Source organism: Columba livia, chromosome 8 (genome assembly GCF_036013475.1).
Source record: "Columba livia isolate bColLiv1 breed racing homer chromosome 8, bColLiv1.pat.W.v2, whole genome shotgun sequence".
In the NCBI taxonomy this organism is placed as follows: Eukaryota; Metazoa; Chordata; class Aves; order Columbiformes; family Columbidae; genus Columba; species Columba livia.
The window spans coordinates 15,731,946-15,747,092 of record NC_088609.1 but is presented as its reverse complement, the minus strand read 5'-3'; the positions used below and the strand labels follow the sequence as shown (position 1 = coordinate 15,747,092).

At 51.5% G+C, this 15,147-nt stretch overlaps 2 protein-coding genes across 5 annotated transcripts; both read right to left on the bottom strand.

Moving 5' to 3' along the window:
* Positions 1–294: 294 nt before the first annotated feature.
* Positions 295–7,364, bottom strand: FMO4 (flavin containing dimethylaniline monoxygenase 4). Of its 2 annotated transcripts, none has more exons than XM_065072203.1 (9): positions 6,908–7,364; positions 5,429–5,598; positions 4,942–5,130; positions 4,409–4,571; positions 3,880–4,025; positions 3,321–3,520; positions 2,789–3,141; positions 2,413–2,482; positions 295–1,049 (listed from the first exon to the last, which is right to left on the bottom strand). In XM_065072203.1, exons 1-9 carry the CDS (start codon positions 7,359–7,361, stop codon positions 662–664), a joined length of 2,133 nt encoding a protein of 710 aa, XP_064928275.1. In that variant the 5' UTR covers positions 7,362–7,364; the 3' UTR covers positions 295–661. The 2 variants fall into 2 exon arrangements, with proteins under 2 accessions (XP_064928275.1, XP_005498907.2); XM_005498850.3 differs by having other exon boundaries at positions 6,780–6,991.
* Positions 7,352–14,994, bottom strand: FMO1 (flavin containing dimethylaniline monoxygenase 1). 3 transcript variants are annotated; one of them, XM_013368909.3, is made up of 9 exons: positions 14,757–14,994; positions 13,144–13,326; positions 12,737–12,925; positions 12,490–12,652; positions 11,633–11,775; positions 11,101–11,300; positions 10,443–10,798; positions 9,294–9,366; positions 7,352–8,341 (listed from the first exon to the last, which is right to left on the bottom strand). In XM_013368909.3, the coding sequence occupies exons 2-9, from the start codon at positions 13,267–13,269 to the stop codon at positions 7,999–8,001; spliced, it is 1,593 nt and encodes a 530-aa protein (XP_013224363.2). In that variant the 5' UTR covers positions 13,270–13,326; positions 14,757–14,994; the 3' UTR covers positions 7,352–7,998. The 3 variants fall into 3 exon arrangements, with proteins under 3 accessions (XP_013224363.2, XP_005498906.2, XP_005498905.2); XM_005498849.4 differs by having other exon boundaries at positions 13,144–13,314; XM_005498848.4 differs by having other exon boundaries at positions 8,287–8,424; positions 13,144–13,314; positions 14,757–14,895.
* Positions 14,995–15,147: the final 153 nt, after the last annotated feature.

The window sequence follows — 15,147 nt, the reverse complement described above, 5'->3', positions numbered from 1 at the left end:
CAGGCGTTGCAGCCCGAGCACAAACGGGCAGCGCCCACCCGCTGGGTTTGCAGGAAAATCCCCAGATGAGAGCACCCGCCGGTGCGTAGGGAGGGTCTGCCTTCCGCTCGTGGTCTTCGGGGTTCCCTGCAAGCCTCAGGCTGCTCGAGTAGTGGTGGGAACGCTCATCCACCTGGATTTGTCACTGGATATACTATTTCTTAGGAAGGAGCTCTCCCCTCTGCCACTACATGCAGCACGGGGGTCTCCTTGACACCCCTCCACTGATAAGAAACCATTTATAAAACCGTCAGAGAAGACCAAATCTGTGAGGTTTATTTCTAGCACCTTACTGATGTTCCAGAAGTGATCAGAACAATACAAAGATCTCTACAGTTAGCACTTCAGAAAATCACCAAGTTTTGCAGGTCTTGCTGAAATTTCGTGGAGGAAGCTCGGGGTGAGCAAGGGGGGAGGAAGGCTGGTCCCGTGCACACCAGCCCATCCCAAAACAGCTCTTTCCAAAAGCCCTTTGGAGATCCAACCTTGTGCGGGTGCAATGCAGGCATGGATTGCGGCAAGTTTGGGGTAAATCACCCATATGGCCCCTGGTGGGTGTGAAACATGGGCAAGAGGAGGCCAGGGACCAGACAGCCTGCGACTGGGTCTCACCCTGTTTCTTCTACAACTGGGAACCTGCCTGGGAGCTCCAACCCATCCGGGGGTATTTAGAAAAGAGAAAACCCACCATGAGAGCTGCTGGCAGGGCCAGAAGGCACCTCCAGCACCAGCCGGAGGAGCTGTCAGAGGAGTCATCCACCACCCGAGTTCTCAAGGGCTTCAGCGTCCGCTGCCACTGGGTCAGGATGGCCTCTCTGGCCCCGCTCCACCTCCCCCGTCCCACCAGTCGGTACTGGTAGGGTGTGCAGGGGCCAAAGAAGATGGCCAGGGCCAGGCGGGGGTCCGTTAGGAGCAGCCTTAGTACACTGGGCTTTACACCAGCACACGAAGCAATTTCATCGGTGTAGCTGATAAAATTTATTTTCAAGTTCTCCCTCTCAGATGGATTCCTTCAGTGAGACATAAAATAGACAAAATTAAATTGCGTCTTCCTACCTCGGTTCCCAGGTCCACAAAACACAAAATCTCTGGACTCGGACAAGCCATCATGTTGCAGGGGACTCAGCTGAGCCCCAGTCTCTGCAGCTGAGCTCCCTCAGCCCCCAATCCCAATAAACCTAAAGGCACCAATTGAGCATCTGTGAGGTTGTTACCCAGCAGTTACCTGGGACAGGGAATAGGCACAGGCTTGTTTTGCCTCTGCAGCCTAGTTGTGGCCCCAAAAATTATTCTAGCATAATACTGTATTCATTGTAATGCCAGAAATACCCATGCTACATCCTTCACCGAGGTTCACAGGTGTGGCTTTGGCCAATTATGAGAGGCAGAGGAGTAGACATTCTCAGAGAAGACTGCCAAGGGGACTGGGAAGAACTGGGAGATGCAGAAAGCTTCCCATGCTAGGAAAGACCTCCAGCGTTTTTCTGCTTGAGGCCTCATCTCTCTTGCAGGAGGGAGGACGTATGCTCAATCTGCTTCTGCAAATTTGGGACAGCTTTGTGGTTAGTTCTGTTTCACCTTGTCCTCCCATATTTCTGTGTAACACATGACGTCTGCAGCTGCTGAGGCTCCTGGTGACAATCCCTGTGGCTCTGTTTTGTCCCAGGTTTTCATCTGTGCTCTGTGATGCAGCTGTGCCTTGCTGCCAGACCTAACCCAGACTGCACCTGCCAGGCCTGAGGTCCCCCCTTGCTCCCGAAAGCTGCTGCAAGGAAGCATGTCTACCATCACCCGTCCCACAGCCTGGAGGACACATCCCAACCTCCTGTGTAATCCCAGTGCCAACAAGGCAGGGCTTTAGTTCTCACATACATAAAGATGAGTTCCAGCTTTGCCTAATACTCAGTTTGACCCCCCAAAAATTGCCACCAAGCTGTCTCCCACCCGCACCGCTTGGCTCCAATGGGGTTTCTGGATGGGGCGTGGCCCTGATCCCAGTCCTCTCTGCTGTCTGGATTTGAGAGGGAGAAGCCACGAGATGGCACCCTTAGTCTGGAGGAAACCAAACCTCCATCTTGACATGCTGGGGATGAGGACATGACTTGGAGGCCTGGCAGAGGGGACCTGCAGGTCCTGGGCCTTGCCATGAGCTGCTGTGGAGCACTGCCAGACCACTGTCTTGGTCCACCATTCGTAAAGGAGCCACAACAACACTTCCCCACCTTGCTACGGGTGGTGAGGGAATAAATACATCCAAGAAGTTCTGGGTGTCCTGAGAGGGTCTGTCTCATGCCTACTGTAGGGGTCCCCTTTTCCTGGGGTTACCTAGACACACAGTGTCTGTCATATCCTGAACTCCAGAGCATCACGCACCTTTTGACCGGTGGCTTCTTCTTCGAAACATCAGCCATCATCCTGCTGGCAGGAGGGAGCTTGTTCCAGCCTGAGAAGAGCGGAGAAACCAAAGACCTCCAGCAGCACCTTAAGCTGAAGAGCTCACCCCCTTCCCATGCTCCCAGCCCCTTTATCAAGGGCATTTGTGTTTGCTGGTTACAGCAGCATGCGCTGAGCAGCAGGGATATGGGGATGCAGTTGGAGGGCAGTTGCTATGTTGCTACTAATGTCCATGGCCACCACAGACACTGTAGCAGGAGCTGTAATACACCCTAGGCTCTGTAGACAGCAGGTCAGGTTACCCAAACCTCCCATCCCAGCAGGTCTGCCCCCATCCCTGCACCTTGCTTCCCACCTGCAAAGATCCCTGTCACCCAGCGAGCCTGCATTTCTGATCCCACCATCACAGAGCCGGTCAGCTGGACTAAGCCGATGATGGCCAGCGTCGGCTTTTCCAGCTGGGGAGGGAAGATGCATTTATAGAGGCAACGGTTATTGTCAAAGAGGCTGCGAACTGACTCTTCAAGGAATGGAAATGGGGAGATATAGCCTGTGGCAAAGAGCACCACATCGATGTTTTCTTCAGTTGTTCCGTCTTCAAAAACAGCAGAGCTCTTGGTGAACTCCTTCACACTTGGCTTCAATACAACGGCCCCAGAGAGAAGGCAGAATGGCAGCTCTTCATTGACAATTATCTTAAAGTAGGAGCTTGCAGGTAGAAAAAGAGGACAGCAATATTAGCATCTAGGAGCAACCTGAAACGTCTTTTGTGGCCACAGTTCCCCTGCAATGTTTTGCTTTTCCACAAATACCCCATGAAACTAAACAAATGAGCATTTCATGCCGTTAAAAGCCCCTGACCAACCAATAAAACTCAGAAAAAACACCTTTTGGTGGAAGCCAAGCCATAGTTTGCATGATTAAACCATGAATTGAACTTCCGAAACTTGATCCACTTCATGAGGTTTGATGGGAGAAGCCAGTCAAGAAAGTGTTTGAAGCGGGTGGTGTTAACCATGTCCAAGGGGAAGCCATGGTCTGAGACCCGACTAAACAGCCATGTGCTGCTCCTGGCACTCAGGAACACCTGGGGGAGAAGGCAGGTCTCAGCCCCCTGCCCAGACATCTCATTGCCAATTTTTACCCCAAATGGCAAATCCTATCTCCTGCACTTGGGAGCCCTGAGGTTTACCCAGGGGGAAGAAGCCAGTGTATGGATGAACCAAACAGCTCGTGGTGGCTTCTGCAAAATTCCCACAGCTGCTGAAGAGCCACTCTGCTCCTGAGGTGGCTGAAACCCTCTAGGAGCTGCAAAGCTTCTTCAACTGCCCCTAATTTGAAGATCTATATATTGAGAAACCCAGTGGGAAAAGCTTCCTCCACATAACTGTGAGCCACCAGCTCTCATGGTCCCTGGCCATGCTCAGCACCACTGCAGAACTGTACCTTTGCAGCCACGCGGCTCAGCTCCACAGAGAGGTCCCCACCAGTGTTGCCAATGCCAACCACGAGCACCCGCTTTCCCCGGAAGGCCTCCGCATCTTTGTATTCCTGGCTGTGAAGGTACCGGCCTTTGAAGCGGGTCTCAATACCTAGGCAGGGAACAGGGAGCATCTCCTACAACCAGATACGTTTGCTTGCCCCAATCTGGTGCCCAGACCCTCTGCCCCTCCATGCAGCTGAGAAGCCCATGGTCTCGTCTCCCTGGATGATGTCACCTCCCTGCACCACCTTATCTTGGTTCTGCTTTGCAAATTCTCATGCAAGAGCCTGTCTGTGTCTTTACGAGGAGTTTTTCCCATTTCTAAGAATGCCCACAGCCGTTCCCATAGGGTGAGGGTCCCACCTGCCCCAGCATGGTGGCTTTGTGGAGCGGGCTGGCTCGCAAAGGTAAATGCAGCCAAGGGACCCATGGGTGCTGAGTGAAACCGTGGGGGGAAGCCCCAGCCCGCCTGACTGCTGAAGCAGGGCTTACCTGGGAAAGAAGCCAAGGGTAAGTAGGGCTCCTGGTAATGGCCAGTGCAAACCATGACGGCATCGAAGATGTGTGACTCCTGGACACCATCGGTCTCAGTGATCACCTCCCACTGGCCTGAGGCAGCGAAATCCGGGCGCTTCCTCACGCTGACAGCTGTCGTCTTGCACCAAAGCCCAAAAAAACAGCAGTCAGGGACTGTGCCATGTTTCGGAGCCAACCTACCTGCAAAGGACTGGGGCTGCCGGGGTCAAGCTGAGTTCCTCGGGAGCTGCATGTCACCTCTGAAGCTGTTAAACCCCACCCTGCACCTTTCCCCTGGTGATGGCACTGGCAGGGGGGATGGATCAGGCAGCTCGCATTTGAGCAGCCCAGTTTAAAACATGGAGTTGAAAAGGCTGCATTTGGGATGCAAAAGGCACATCGTCCTTGCGGGATCACACCCACCATTTTCCCATCTCATTTGGGCAATGCCCTGGTATCTGCAGCCACTGACAACCTTTCTCACTGTGGCACTTGGAGCACCCCCTCACCTTGAAGTGTATGTACCGCAAGAGGTCGAAGTGCTGGGCATACATCCGAAAGTACTCCAGGAGGAGGCTGTGGGGTAGGTAATTGGGAAAATCCTCTGGGAAGGGGAAGTCGCTGAAGCAGGACATCTCCTTGGAGGTGTTGGTGATGACTGAACGGTACACAGTGACCCTGCCACCATCTGTGGAGTCCTGTGTGAAGCCAGTGGTGGTATTTGCAGACATGCAGGGAAGGATTTTCTCCCCTCAAAGTATTCAGGTATTTTTTTCCTAATCTTCAAGTACAAGCAATAAACCAGGACTAGCTCCTCGTGACCATAGCTTCTGCTCCCTCCATCTCCTTCTCCACTGTGGAGCTGGTGGGAGCCCTGTGCCTTGGGACAGGGCTGCTCCCCGGGGGCATGGCCACCTCTTTGCTTCAGGCACAGGGTATCTGTGGGAAGGGACAAACCCCAGGCAAATCCTCCCCATGCAGACAAAGCTCACTGACCGTGTAGCGCCAGAGCCCCCCAATGTCCTCACTCCTCTCGAAGCAGGTGGGCTCCAGCCCCTCATCCAGGCAGCACTTAATAGAGGCCAACCCACCGACTCCAGCCCCGATGATGGCCACACGCCGCACCATGCTGTCCTGCAGCAGGCAACAGGCCGGTGTGTGAGCACCTGGAAATAGAATAGCCCAGGGATTAGCAAAACACCAGTCTCTTCACCCCATCCCTGGGAAAACACCCTTTGTCTTCTCTGGTTGCAGGTGTCCCTGGAGGAGAACTGTCCTTGGAAAAAGCCATCACCTGCTCCTGACTCAAGCATTACAGACAGATGCTGCTCATTACCCTTCCTGCTGTGCTAAATCAAGGGCTCAACAATTCCCCTCCTGCAGGCAGGGGAAAACAAGGCACTTTTAAACATCTTCACACTGCTGCTTCTATTTATTCCCTTTTCTGGCCCAAACAAGGGCATGCAAAGAAGGGCAAGGGGCTTGCAGCTATCCACTTCTGCCTGCACAAAGTGAACCTCCTGAAACCTTTTCAAGAAATGCTTTCAGCTAAACTGGCTTCTTTTCACCCTTTCATTTTTAATTTCCCATTAAATGACTTTTTTTTTTTTTTTTTTCCAAAACAAACAGTTCTTGTGTTGTGTGCCTGACGCCTGATTGAGCAGGAGCACAGCGCAATGATTCAGAAGTCAGACACTGTGAAAGTGCAGCTGGGATTACAGCATATACAAAAGCTAGGAAAGCCAGGAAACGCAGGTTATAAATGGGCGGAACTCAAAGCTCGGGGTGTGTAAACTGAGCTGCACTAAGCCCAACTGGAAAGAAAAGAAACTAGGAAAAAAATGAACCCACGTGAACTTTGATTAGATAACAAACACTCCTGTAGCAAAGCCTGGAAGAAGAGTCATTTGTAACTTTTTTAAACCTGGTTTTGTGTCAAAAGAGCAAGTTAACTTGAAGAGGAGCTGGAGGAAACTGCAGAAATGCAGTGAAATACAAGAGGGATGCAACCCCCCAGCCCTCCTGAATCCAAAAAGCCAGTTGCTCGCAGCCTGAGCCGCTCCTCGATGTGCAGGAACGGGGCAAGACAAACCAACACTCACCCAACCCCTTTTTCCAAAGCCTCCCTTGGCTTTAGGAAAGGGCAGGCGTGTGCCTGCAGAAATAAGGTCACCTCTCTTACCCAAGTGCTGCCTACAGATGGCTTCGCTCAGATTGTCCCCACTACACCCATTTTCTCCCTGCCAGCAGCAAAGCGAAGCTGGTGGCGAGCGCCAAAACCCCGGGGAGCTGCCTGCCCACTTTCAAAGCCTGCAAAACCCAGCTTGGAGAGAAGCAAGGAGCAAACCTTGTTGGGGCAGGGATGTGTCTTCGCTGCTCAGGCTTCAGCCAAACTTCGCTTCGAGTTTCTCTAGCTGCAGATTTAAAGGAAAGACTGGCGTCCAGGCAGCTCACCGTGGCTTTTGCACCACTGACCTTTACACTCGCGCTCCCCTGCTCTGCTCAAACGTGCCAGCAAAAAGTTCTCAACCTCCCCGCAGCGGTGCCGAGTGGAAATCCAGACTGTAATCCCAAGGGGGCGATGCTTACAAGCACTCCCACATTGTAGCTTGCCGCTGCCCCAGCCCTGGCAGCAGTTCAGGCTTGTCCTGACCTGATCCTGACATGCCGCCTGTGCTGGGCAGATGCTCACTTTGCATCCCTGGGAAGTCAGCAAAGCACACTCCCTTTGCCCACGCTGCAGTAGATAGCATGGATGGGGGGACGTGGTGCGCAGTGCAGCCTGATTTTTGGTGGTCAATGAAAGCCCTTGCAGCCCCAGGCTTGTGGGTTGTCCATGGCACCTGCTGGCATGGTCCCAGCCCAGGCACGGGACCCACCAGTTCTTCCCATGCACACAGGGAGACAGCAAGGCAGCAGTTTGCAACATGCTTCTGAAATTTTATTGATTAAAAGTCTCTCAGTGCACAAAACAAAGCCCCGTAATTGCCTGGTGGTGAGGAGAACAGGGAAGCAGAGCTGGGACCACTCAGCCTCACAGGGTACCAGCCAGGGCCCCTTTGCTGGAAAGATGCACCCATTAAACCCAAACTGGGATTTTTGGCTCATAGGGCTTAAGGTTGGAAGAAGGAACAGCCTGATCTGCATTACCCAGCCCAGATAACTGCTTGCTGAACTACAGACCTCAAATACCGGCTGATTTGGGGCAGGGTTCGACACTCATCCTTCTTTCTGGTTGTGACACCTGAAGCCAGTTTTGCTGGTAGTGCCCCTGCTGCCTCCTGGCCAGTCTGGTCCAGGCATAGCCCTGCCACACAGCTATGCCCTGCTCATGCCAGGAGAGCAGCAGAGGGGCCATAAATGCTGGGAAGAGGCTGCCATCCCCAGCTCGTCGGATCTGCAGAGCTGTTCTTGGTGGTGAGCTGGGGCAGAGAGAAGTTTGTGCTGCTGGTTAAAGTTTTAAACTTGTGATCTGCTGAAATCCCTTTCCCCATGTCCCATGGAACCCTGTGGAGCTGCCTAACCTGAGATAACATCAAGAAAACAACCTAAACAAGCTCCAAAATCTACGGGAAGCCAAAATACAGCGCAGCCAGGAGCAGGAGAAACCCCATCACAATCAGGAGAGAAGGGTAAGGGCTGGAAGTACTGGCAGGGACTCGCGTTTTGGTGGGCTTCAGGATCCGGTCCCACTGGGTGAGAATAGCCTGCTGTGCACCCTCCCAGCGCCCAGGGCCCTCCAGCCGGTACTGGTAAGGGGTGCAGGGGCCAAAGAAAATGGTGAATGCCAGCCGAGGATCTCGGAACAGCAGCCGCGGCACGCTGGGCTTGGCACCAATGAAGGAGGCGAGCATGTCCAGGTAGGCCAGCCACTCGGTTTTGAGGACTTCATCAAAGCTCAGACCAAACCTCAATGAATCGGAGAAGAAAACATTGGTCTTTCACTTCATCACTGACAAGTTGCATCGGGCCACATCTTCACCTTGGTGGACCTTTTGTAAAAGACTTTGTGAAACCAGTTTTTTTCCTTTCTCTCTCTCTTTTTTTTTTTTTTTAAATTTTTAATAGTTTTCTCTTTACTCTCACATGCAGCATGAGAAAGGCAGGATCCTTTAGTTTCCCTTGCAATCATTTCCATTGAGTATTTAAAAAATAAATGCGTGGTGAATTGAAGAATTGCTTCCATTTCACCTTTGCAGAATTTACCATTTCATGCCCCACCTTCACCTGTTTAGCCTTGTATTATACTGCAATTGTTCTGTGCAATTCTATATTTCACTCTTCTATACCTTTTCTACTATAGCAATCTGGGCGAATAATGGATTAAGATATTGCCCACTTTTCTGGTTTTGTCTCATTCATCTCCTAATATTTCTTAGCATTTGATTCCACCTTTTGCCTGCCCGTGAACCATGTGCCGAGGCACCTATTCACAGTGATTCAGATCTCTGTGCTGAGATGTGAGACTATTTGTGAGTATGCCTTGGGTTGGCTTGCCTTTTTTTTTTTTTTCCCTGCTGAATTACTTTGCATTTATTACCATTAATTTCTCTGCCATTTTATCTCTCAGTCCCTGGGGACCCTGGCACACTTCCCCAACTCCTAATCAAGGGTTAGCCTCAACTACTCTGAATTAATTTACTCCCATCATGAACAGGCAAAATATCAGCATCAAATCAAAGAATATATTGGCTCAGTGCAAGTAAATAAAGGAGTGGCTGGATCTCAGTATCCCCCCCTCACCTCTGCTACATGTGCAGGGAGCAGCTGCAGAGTGTGAGCCTGTGTGTTGTTCCCCCCCAAACTCGAGGGGCTCTTCAATCCACAAAAAAACCTTTGGGGCTCTGGGAGGATGGCTTACCATTTCACTTGGTTTTTCTTCTTCTCATTTACTTCCTTCTCCATCACAGACTGAGGCGGCAACTGACACAAGCCTAGAAGAGAGAGAAGAGTGTCCCGCAGCACTTAACTCCTGGAGGGGTTTGTGAATTTGTTCAGTGATGCAAAACATGGGAAGCCCTTCCCCAGGAGGGCAGGAAAGCCTCATTGTTCAGATTTAGCTTGACAGTGGTAATTCTGCCAGAGAACAGCCCTCCACATTTTTTTTTTCTTGTTCACCCACACTTTTTCCTGCTTTCACAGATTTATGCTGTCAGGGCACAAGCAGATGATGTGAGGTGAGATGGGCCATGAAAGCCCCAGAGAGAATAATTCCAAAGAGAAACACCAGAGCTTCCCCTGGCTCTGTGGAGGAGCCTTGATACAGCCTTCCATACCAGCCCAGCCAGAGGATCCTATTATTATTTTTATAAAAAAACCCAAACAATACAAAACAGCACCAAAACAAATTAAAAAACCCAACAACAACCACCAAGTAGTTTTTCCTCACCCCAATAATTATAAATAATCCTCTTGTGGGGCAATAGGACTTTTCTCCTCTGCCAGTCATTGTAGACAAACCACCCTGTCCCTTAAAGAGCAGTGAATTCTGCCAGGATGGATCCCCCCCAGTACCTTAAAGACAATCCTTACTTGTGCGTCCAGGTTTACATATTAACCTCTGTGCTCTGACTTCTAACACATTTTAGAAAGAAAATACTGTCTTGAATAACCTAGTTTAACCATGGTTTGCAGGCTTGGGTACAGGACTGCACATCAGCCAAGTCACAGTAAGGAATGGAGTACCCACTCTTGGCTTGCCACAGGTAGAGTAAAGCGTTAGCTTAAAAGCATCAGCTTAACAGGCAAAAAAAAAAAAAAAGAGAGTGATTTCAGGTAAAGGTTGTGAACTTGCACATTGCTTGGACCAAGTGTGCACTCATGTTGCTGTATCTCAGCGAAAGTGAAATAACTTGGGAAGTCTGAGCCCCAGAAATGCTCCATCACCCACTTTGAAGTGAGATTCAGGGTCCCCAAGGACTGTAATTCCTCTTGGTGCATGAAGGGGTCAAGACGTGTCCAGTCTGAACCGCATTTTGGTACGCGGAAGAGTTCACATTTGCTCTCCTACCTTTGAAGACACGGGCTGCCCAGCGTGCTTGCATCTCTATCACAGGCATGATGCCTCCCAATGGCCTGATCAGCCCAAGGACGGCCAGGGTGGGCTTCTGCAGGTGGGTTGGAAACACGTATTTGTAGAGGCATGCATGCTTGTTTTCCACCTTGACAATTTTTTCTTCTAGGAATGGGAAGGAAGCATCGTAGCCCGTGCAGAAGACAACAATATCGATGGGCTCCTCCTCAGGGCAATCGTGAAAAACAACTGAGTTGTCCTTGAACTCCTTGACACCCGGCTTGATGGTGATCCTCCCTGTCAGGATGTAGCTTGGAAGGTCGTCATTCAACACGGGCTCACGCACCAGGCAGCTGCAGAGAGCCAAGGGATCTGAGTGTTGAAGAGCATGAACAAGCCCTGTGGTGCCCCCACTCCTTCCCCTGGGCCTTCCGGCCTTACAGCCTCTTGGTGTCACTTGGTCTGAGCAAACAGCCCTACCTCCCCACCCTCCAAACACCAACATGTTTCACCCTTATCTTCCACCCCTGGGTTACAAACTCCCCGCTGGATATCACCCCGGTCTGGGCATTGCTTGATGTTGGCTGTTGGAAATCTGCCTGTGTGCAGCACTAGCCCTGTGACACCATGTGGGTTGGGAGCCACCAAGAAGTACCTCTTTTCTGGTTGAAGGCCATAGTTCTCATGATTGAACCTCTTGTTCACGCTGTAGTTAATCAACGCCCGTGCAAGAGGTCCAGGGAGGTTATTTCTGATCAGGCTCATAAGGCGGGTGTTGAAAACCACGTCCCATGGGTAGCCATGTTCAAACACACGGCCGAGCACCCAGGCACCTCGTCTGGTGCTAACAGTCACCTGGGAGAGATCACAGAATCAACAATTTGGGGGATGAGTTTGCTGCTTTGCCTTTATAAAGTAACCCCAGGAGGGCACAGTGCAGACAGCCACGGAATGAAAAAGCAGCAGCATCCTTAAGACCTCCCAGCAGCTGGAGATGGAGGTGAAACAGGAGAGAACAACCACCTTTCTTTCAGGGTAGGTTTTTGAGTAAGAAATGCAGGTTCAGAAATACTGTTTGGACACCATGCAGGATAAACCCAGCTTGCTCTCCCTGCAGCAATAGCAGGCTGAGGTGTTGCCCCCAGCATCATCCTCCCCACACCCCTGCGGTGCCTGGGCAGTGGTACCTTCGTGGCTACATGGCTGGCCTCCACTGCGATGTCTACTCCCGAATTGCCCATGCCAACCACAAGGACGCGCTTCCCCTTAAACACATCAGGACGCTTGTACTGCCGGCTGTGGAAGTACTGGCCTTTAAACCTCTTGATGCCTTAGGGGAAAAAGAAGCAAAGCTTTGAATTACTTGAGCATTTGCAGGCTTTGTTGGGAGCTCTGGCATAGAAGCAATCCACATGGCAAGTGGTGCAGGTGCAATAGCTGGCCACCAGGGACTAGGGGAGGTCCAGCCCTCCATCCCCCCCACACAGAATAGGCGCTTCCTCTCCAAAATGTGGTCTCGTGCATCCCTGCATGGCAGCGAGCAGGGATGAATGTGCTGGGTGCATCTTGGAAGACAGTTATGTATTACACAAGAACGGTGCTGGTGCAGTTTCGGGATTCAGCCTCTACAAGATGGGGACACAGAGGTTCAGAAAAGCCTGCAGACCTGGTGTCCTATAAGCACCTTCAAAAGCACTTGATAACACCGATGACAATGCAACCTTCTCAGCACAGACAACTGTGGAGATTCATCACAACAGTGATTAATATAGCCCTGCCAAAGATGATGGAGCATTACTGAGAGGACCTTGCCTCATCTTGCATATTGTGTTGACGGTTCAGCTAAGGCTAAACCATCCTACCTTGGAAATTTGCTCTGAAGTGACCTGTGCCTGCAAAAACAAAGCTGCTGAAGCAAAGCTGCTGTCCACACCAGGAGGTTTGAAAAGCAGAAGCAAGACAAGGAAAGGTTCCCTGAGGAACCACTAATCCTTCTTCCCGCAGCCTCTGGAAGCAGATAACCGCAGGCAGCCATGTAGCCTACCAGGAAAACTGTGCAGGGGGATGGTTGGTTCAGGGAAATTGCCAGTGCAAACCATAACAGCATCAAAGACGTATGATGTGTGCTTCCCGTCAGCCTCCGTGACCACATCCCACTGGCCCGTGGTGGCAAAGTCGGGGCGTTTCCGGATGCTTACAACAGTGGTCTGGAATGTGGAAGTGAAGTGAAGTCACCACTGGCACCCAGCATGTGCAGGGAGCGGTGGAGCGTGGGGGCATCCATCACTCACCCCCAATTTGATGTGCTCCATGATGCCAAAGTGGTTAGCATAGCGCCGGAGGTAGTCCAGAAGCTTGGCATGGGGCAGGAACACCGGGAAGTCCTCAGGGTATGGGAAGTCAGAGAACGCCGACAACTCCTTGGAGCTGTTGCTGATGACTGATGCATAGAGGCTTGGCCGGCCAGGCTCGATGTGCTCCTGGCATGGCACCCTACGGTGCATTAGTCCAGCACCCCGGGGTGGGGACCGTCCCTCCCACTCCCCTTCCCCTGGTCTTGGGGGGTGCAGCTGGGAGAGGGCAACACCCAGCAAATCCCCACCTCCCCTGCCCCTCCCACTGGAGCCCAGCTCAACCCAGTTCCCAGCCCACAAAGCTGCAGGTCCTGTGGGAAGGGGTATGGGTGCCACCAGCTCACCGTGTAGCGCCAGAGCCCCCCAATGTCCTGGCTCTGCTCGAAGCAGGTGGGTTCCAGCCCCTCATCCATGCAGCACTTGGTGGCTGTCAGCCCGCTGACACCCGCACCCACCACTGCCACTCTCATCCTCACTGCCTCTGCTGGGATCCCGAGCTGTGGACAGAGCTGAACCTGGGGGAAAACCTGCAGATGGTCACCACAATCTGAGGGAGCAGCTGCCAGCATGACCTCTATAGGGGATTTCTCTGTATGTCACCCCCAAGCCTTCATTCCCTTTACCAGTATTCTGGGCTCTTACAAGTTAGATTAAATATTTTTAAATCTTTTTTTTTTTTTTTCCATTTTTCTTTTTAAATTTTTAAAATAAATGCATCCACTTTTACACTGTGCTCACCAGGCTGCTTTTGAAACCCTGCAGTTGCTGTGGAAATGCGCTTTGAAAGTATGTAGTTAAGCCATGAATCACTGCCAGTTTTTAGTTACAAGTTGTGTTTAAACTATGGCCCCTTATCAGTCCAGCAAACATTTGTATGTTATTTTTGGAGAGCTGCCTCTGCCTTTCTTTGAAAAGAAAATGAAATGCGCACCAGGACTACTCAGCCTCTGCATCAGTGACTGTAGTCCAGTCCCCCATCCCCGGGGATGACACTGGTGACTTTGACATGGCCACCAAGGCCAGCGCAGAGGCTGCAAATGTAGCACACCTTGGCTTTAGGGATGTTTCTGTGTCTGTCTCCCAAAGCCACCCCGCTGAGGAGGTCTGGGCTAGACAGACAGACTTGCAGGGCTACAGACGACATGAGCCCAGGGCTCAAAAGACAGCAGCCCCCAGGTCAACATCCAGCCCTCTGAGGCCCCCAGAGCTGCAGGGGGAATGACAGACCCAAACCCTTCTTGCTACTGCAGGGTGATGAAACAAGGGATGATGCCCATGCGCAATAGCTCGGACTGGAACATTGCCCATGCAGGAGCCATCACACAGGTGCCCACGGGGGGCTGTTGCAACCCCTGGTTTAACCCCAGCACTGCTGGGGAGTCTCCTGCTCCACTGAATTATTAACTCCACGTAACAGGACAGCACAACAGCCGGGTGGCACCAGGTCCTCCATTCTGAGAAGCACTTTCAGAATCTACCAGACAAAAGGCATGGTGCATTTCACCAGAAAAAAGCTTTCTGTAGGAAAATGGGGTTGCATGCATTTTTTTTTCCTACAAAACAACAAATTCCCCATGAACAACTTCAACTTTCAATAAAAAGGCAACACCTAAAGAATACTTTGCTTCCCAAGTTTGGAACGAAAACTGGACTTTTTCCTTTTTAAATGAAAAATGTGATGATATAAGCTGCTTATTGGTTCACTGGTTTGCTTCCTTTTTTCCCCAACTGGGTGGAAGCTAACACAAACATGCTGTTTAATCCTCTACCCTTTTGCAGAGAAGCTAGAAATAACATACCAAAAGCACTGCCTTGACCACCCCAAGCCTGGTGCTGCCACACTTTCCGTATCATCCCTACAAGTATTCATAGCAGCTGAGCTCAACAGTTTTGTGCTGCAAGGTGCTCATGTGAGCAGGGAGGGATGGAAAAGATTCACACCCCCGTGGACACTTACCTCCCAGCCTTGGCCGTCTGTGCTCTGTCCTGCAGCTTCACGGAGAACCTCTCCTGCTTCTGATTTATAGGCGAGACGTGGGGCTTTGGCAGAGTCAGGGGCGGGCGGGCGGCTCCCCCCGCTCTAGCACGGCCACCCCACTCCCACGGTGGTTGCACAACCTGGGTTTGCACTGGGAGGAGCTGCTGGACTCTCACACTATAAAGCAGGGTGAGCTGGACAGCCTGGCTGGTGATTCCTAAAGTGAATCGAGGGGGTGGGAGAGACCAGAGTGGTCCAGATGTATCCAGTGGCAAGGAGGATCAGTGTGTGTGAGGGGAGCTCTAGTTAGGAAATGTTCTCACTTGCCTCATGGCTGCCTTCCAAAAGGGAGACAAATCAGCCAATGGAC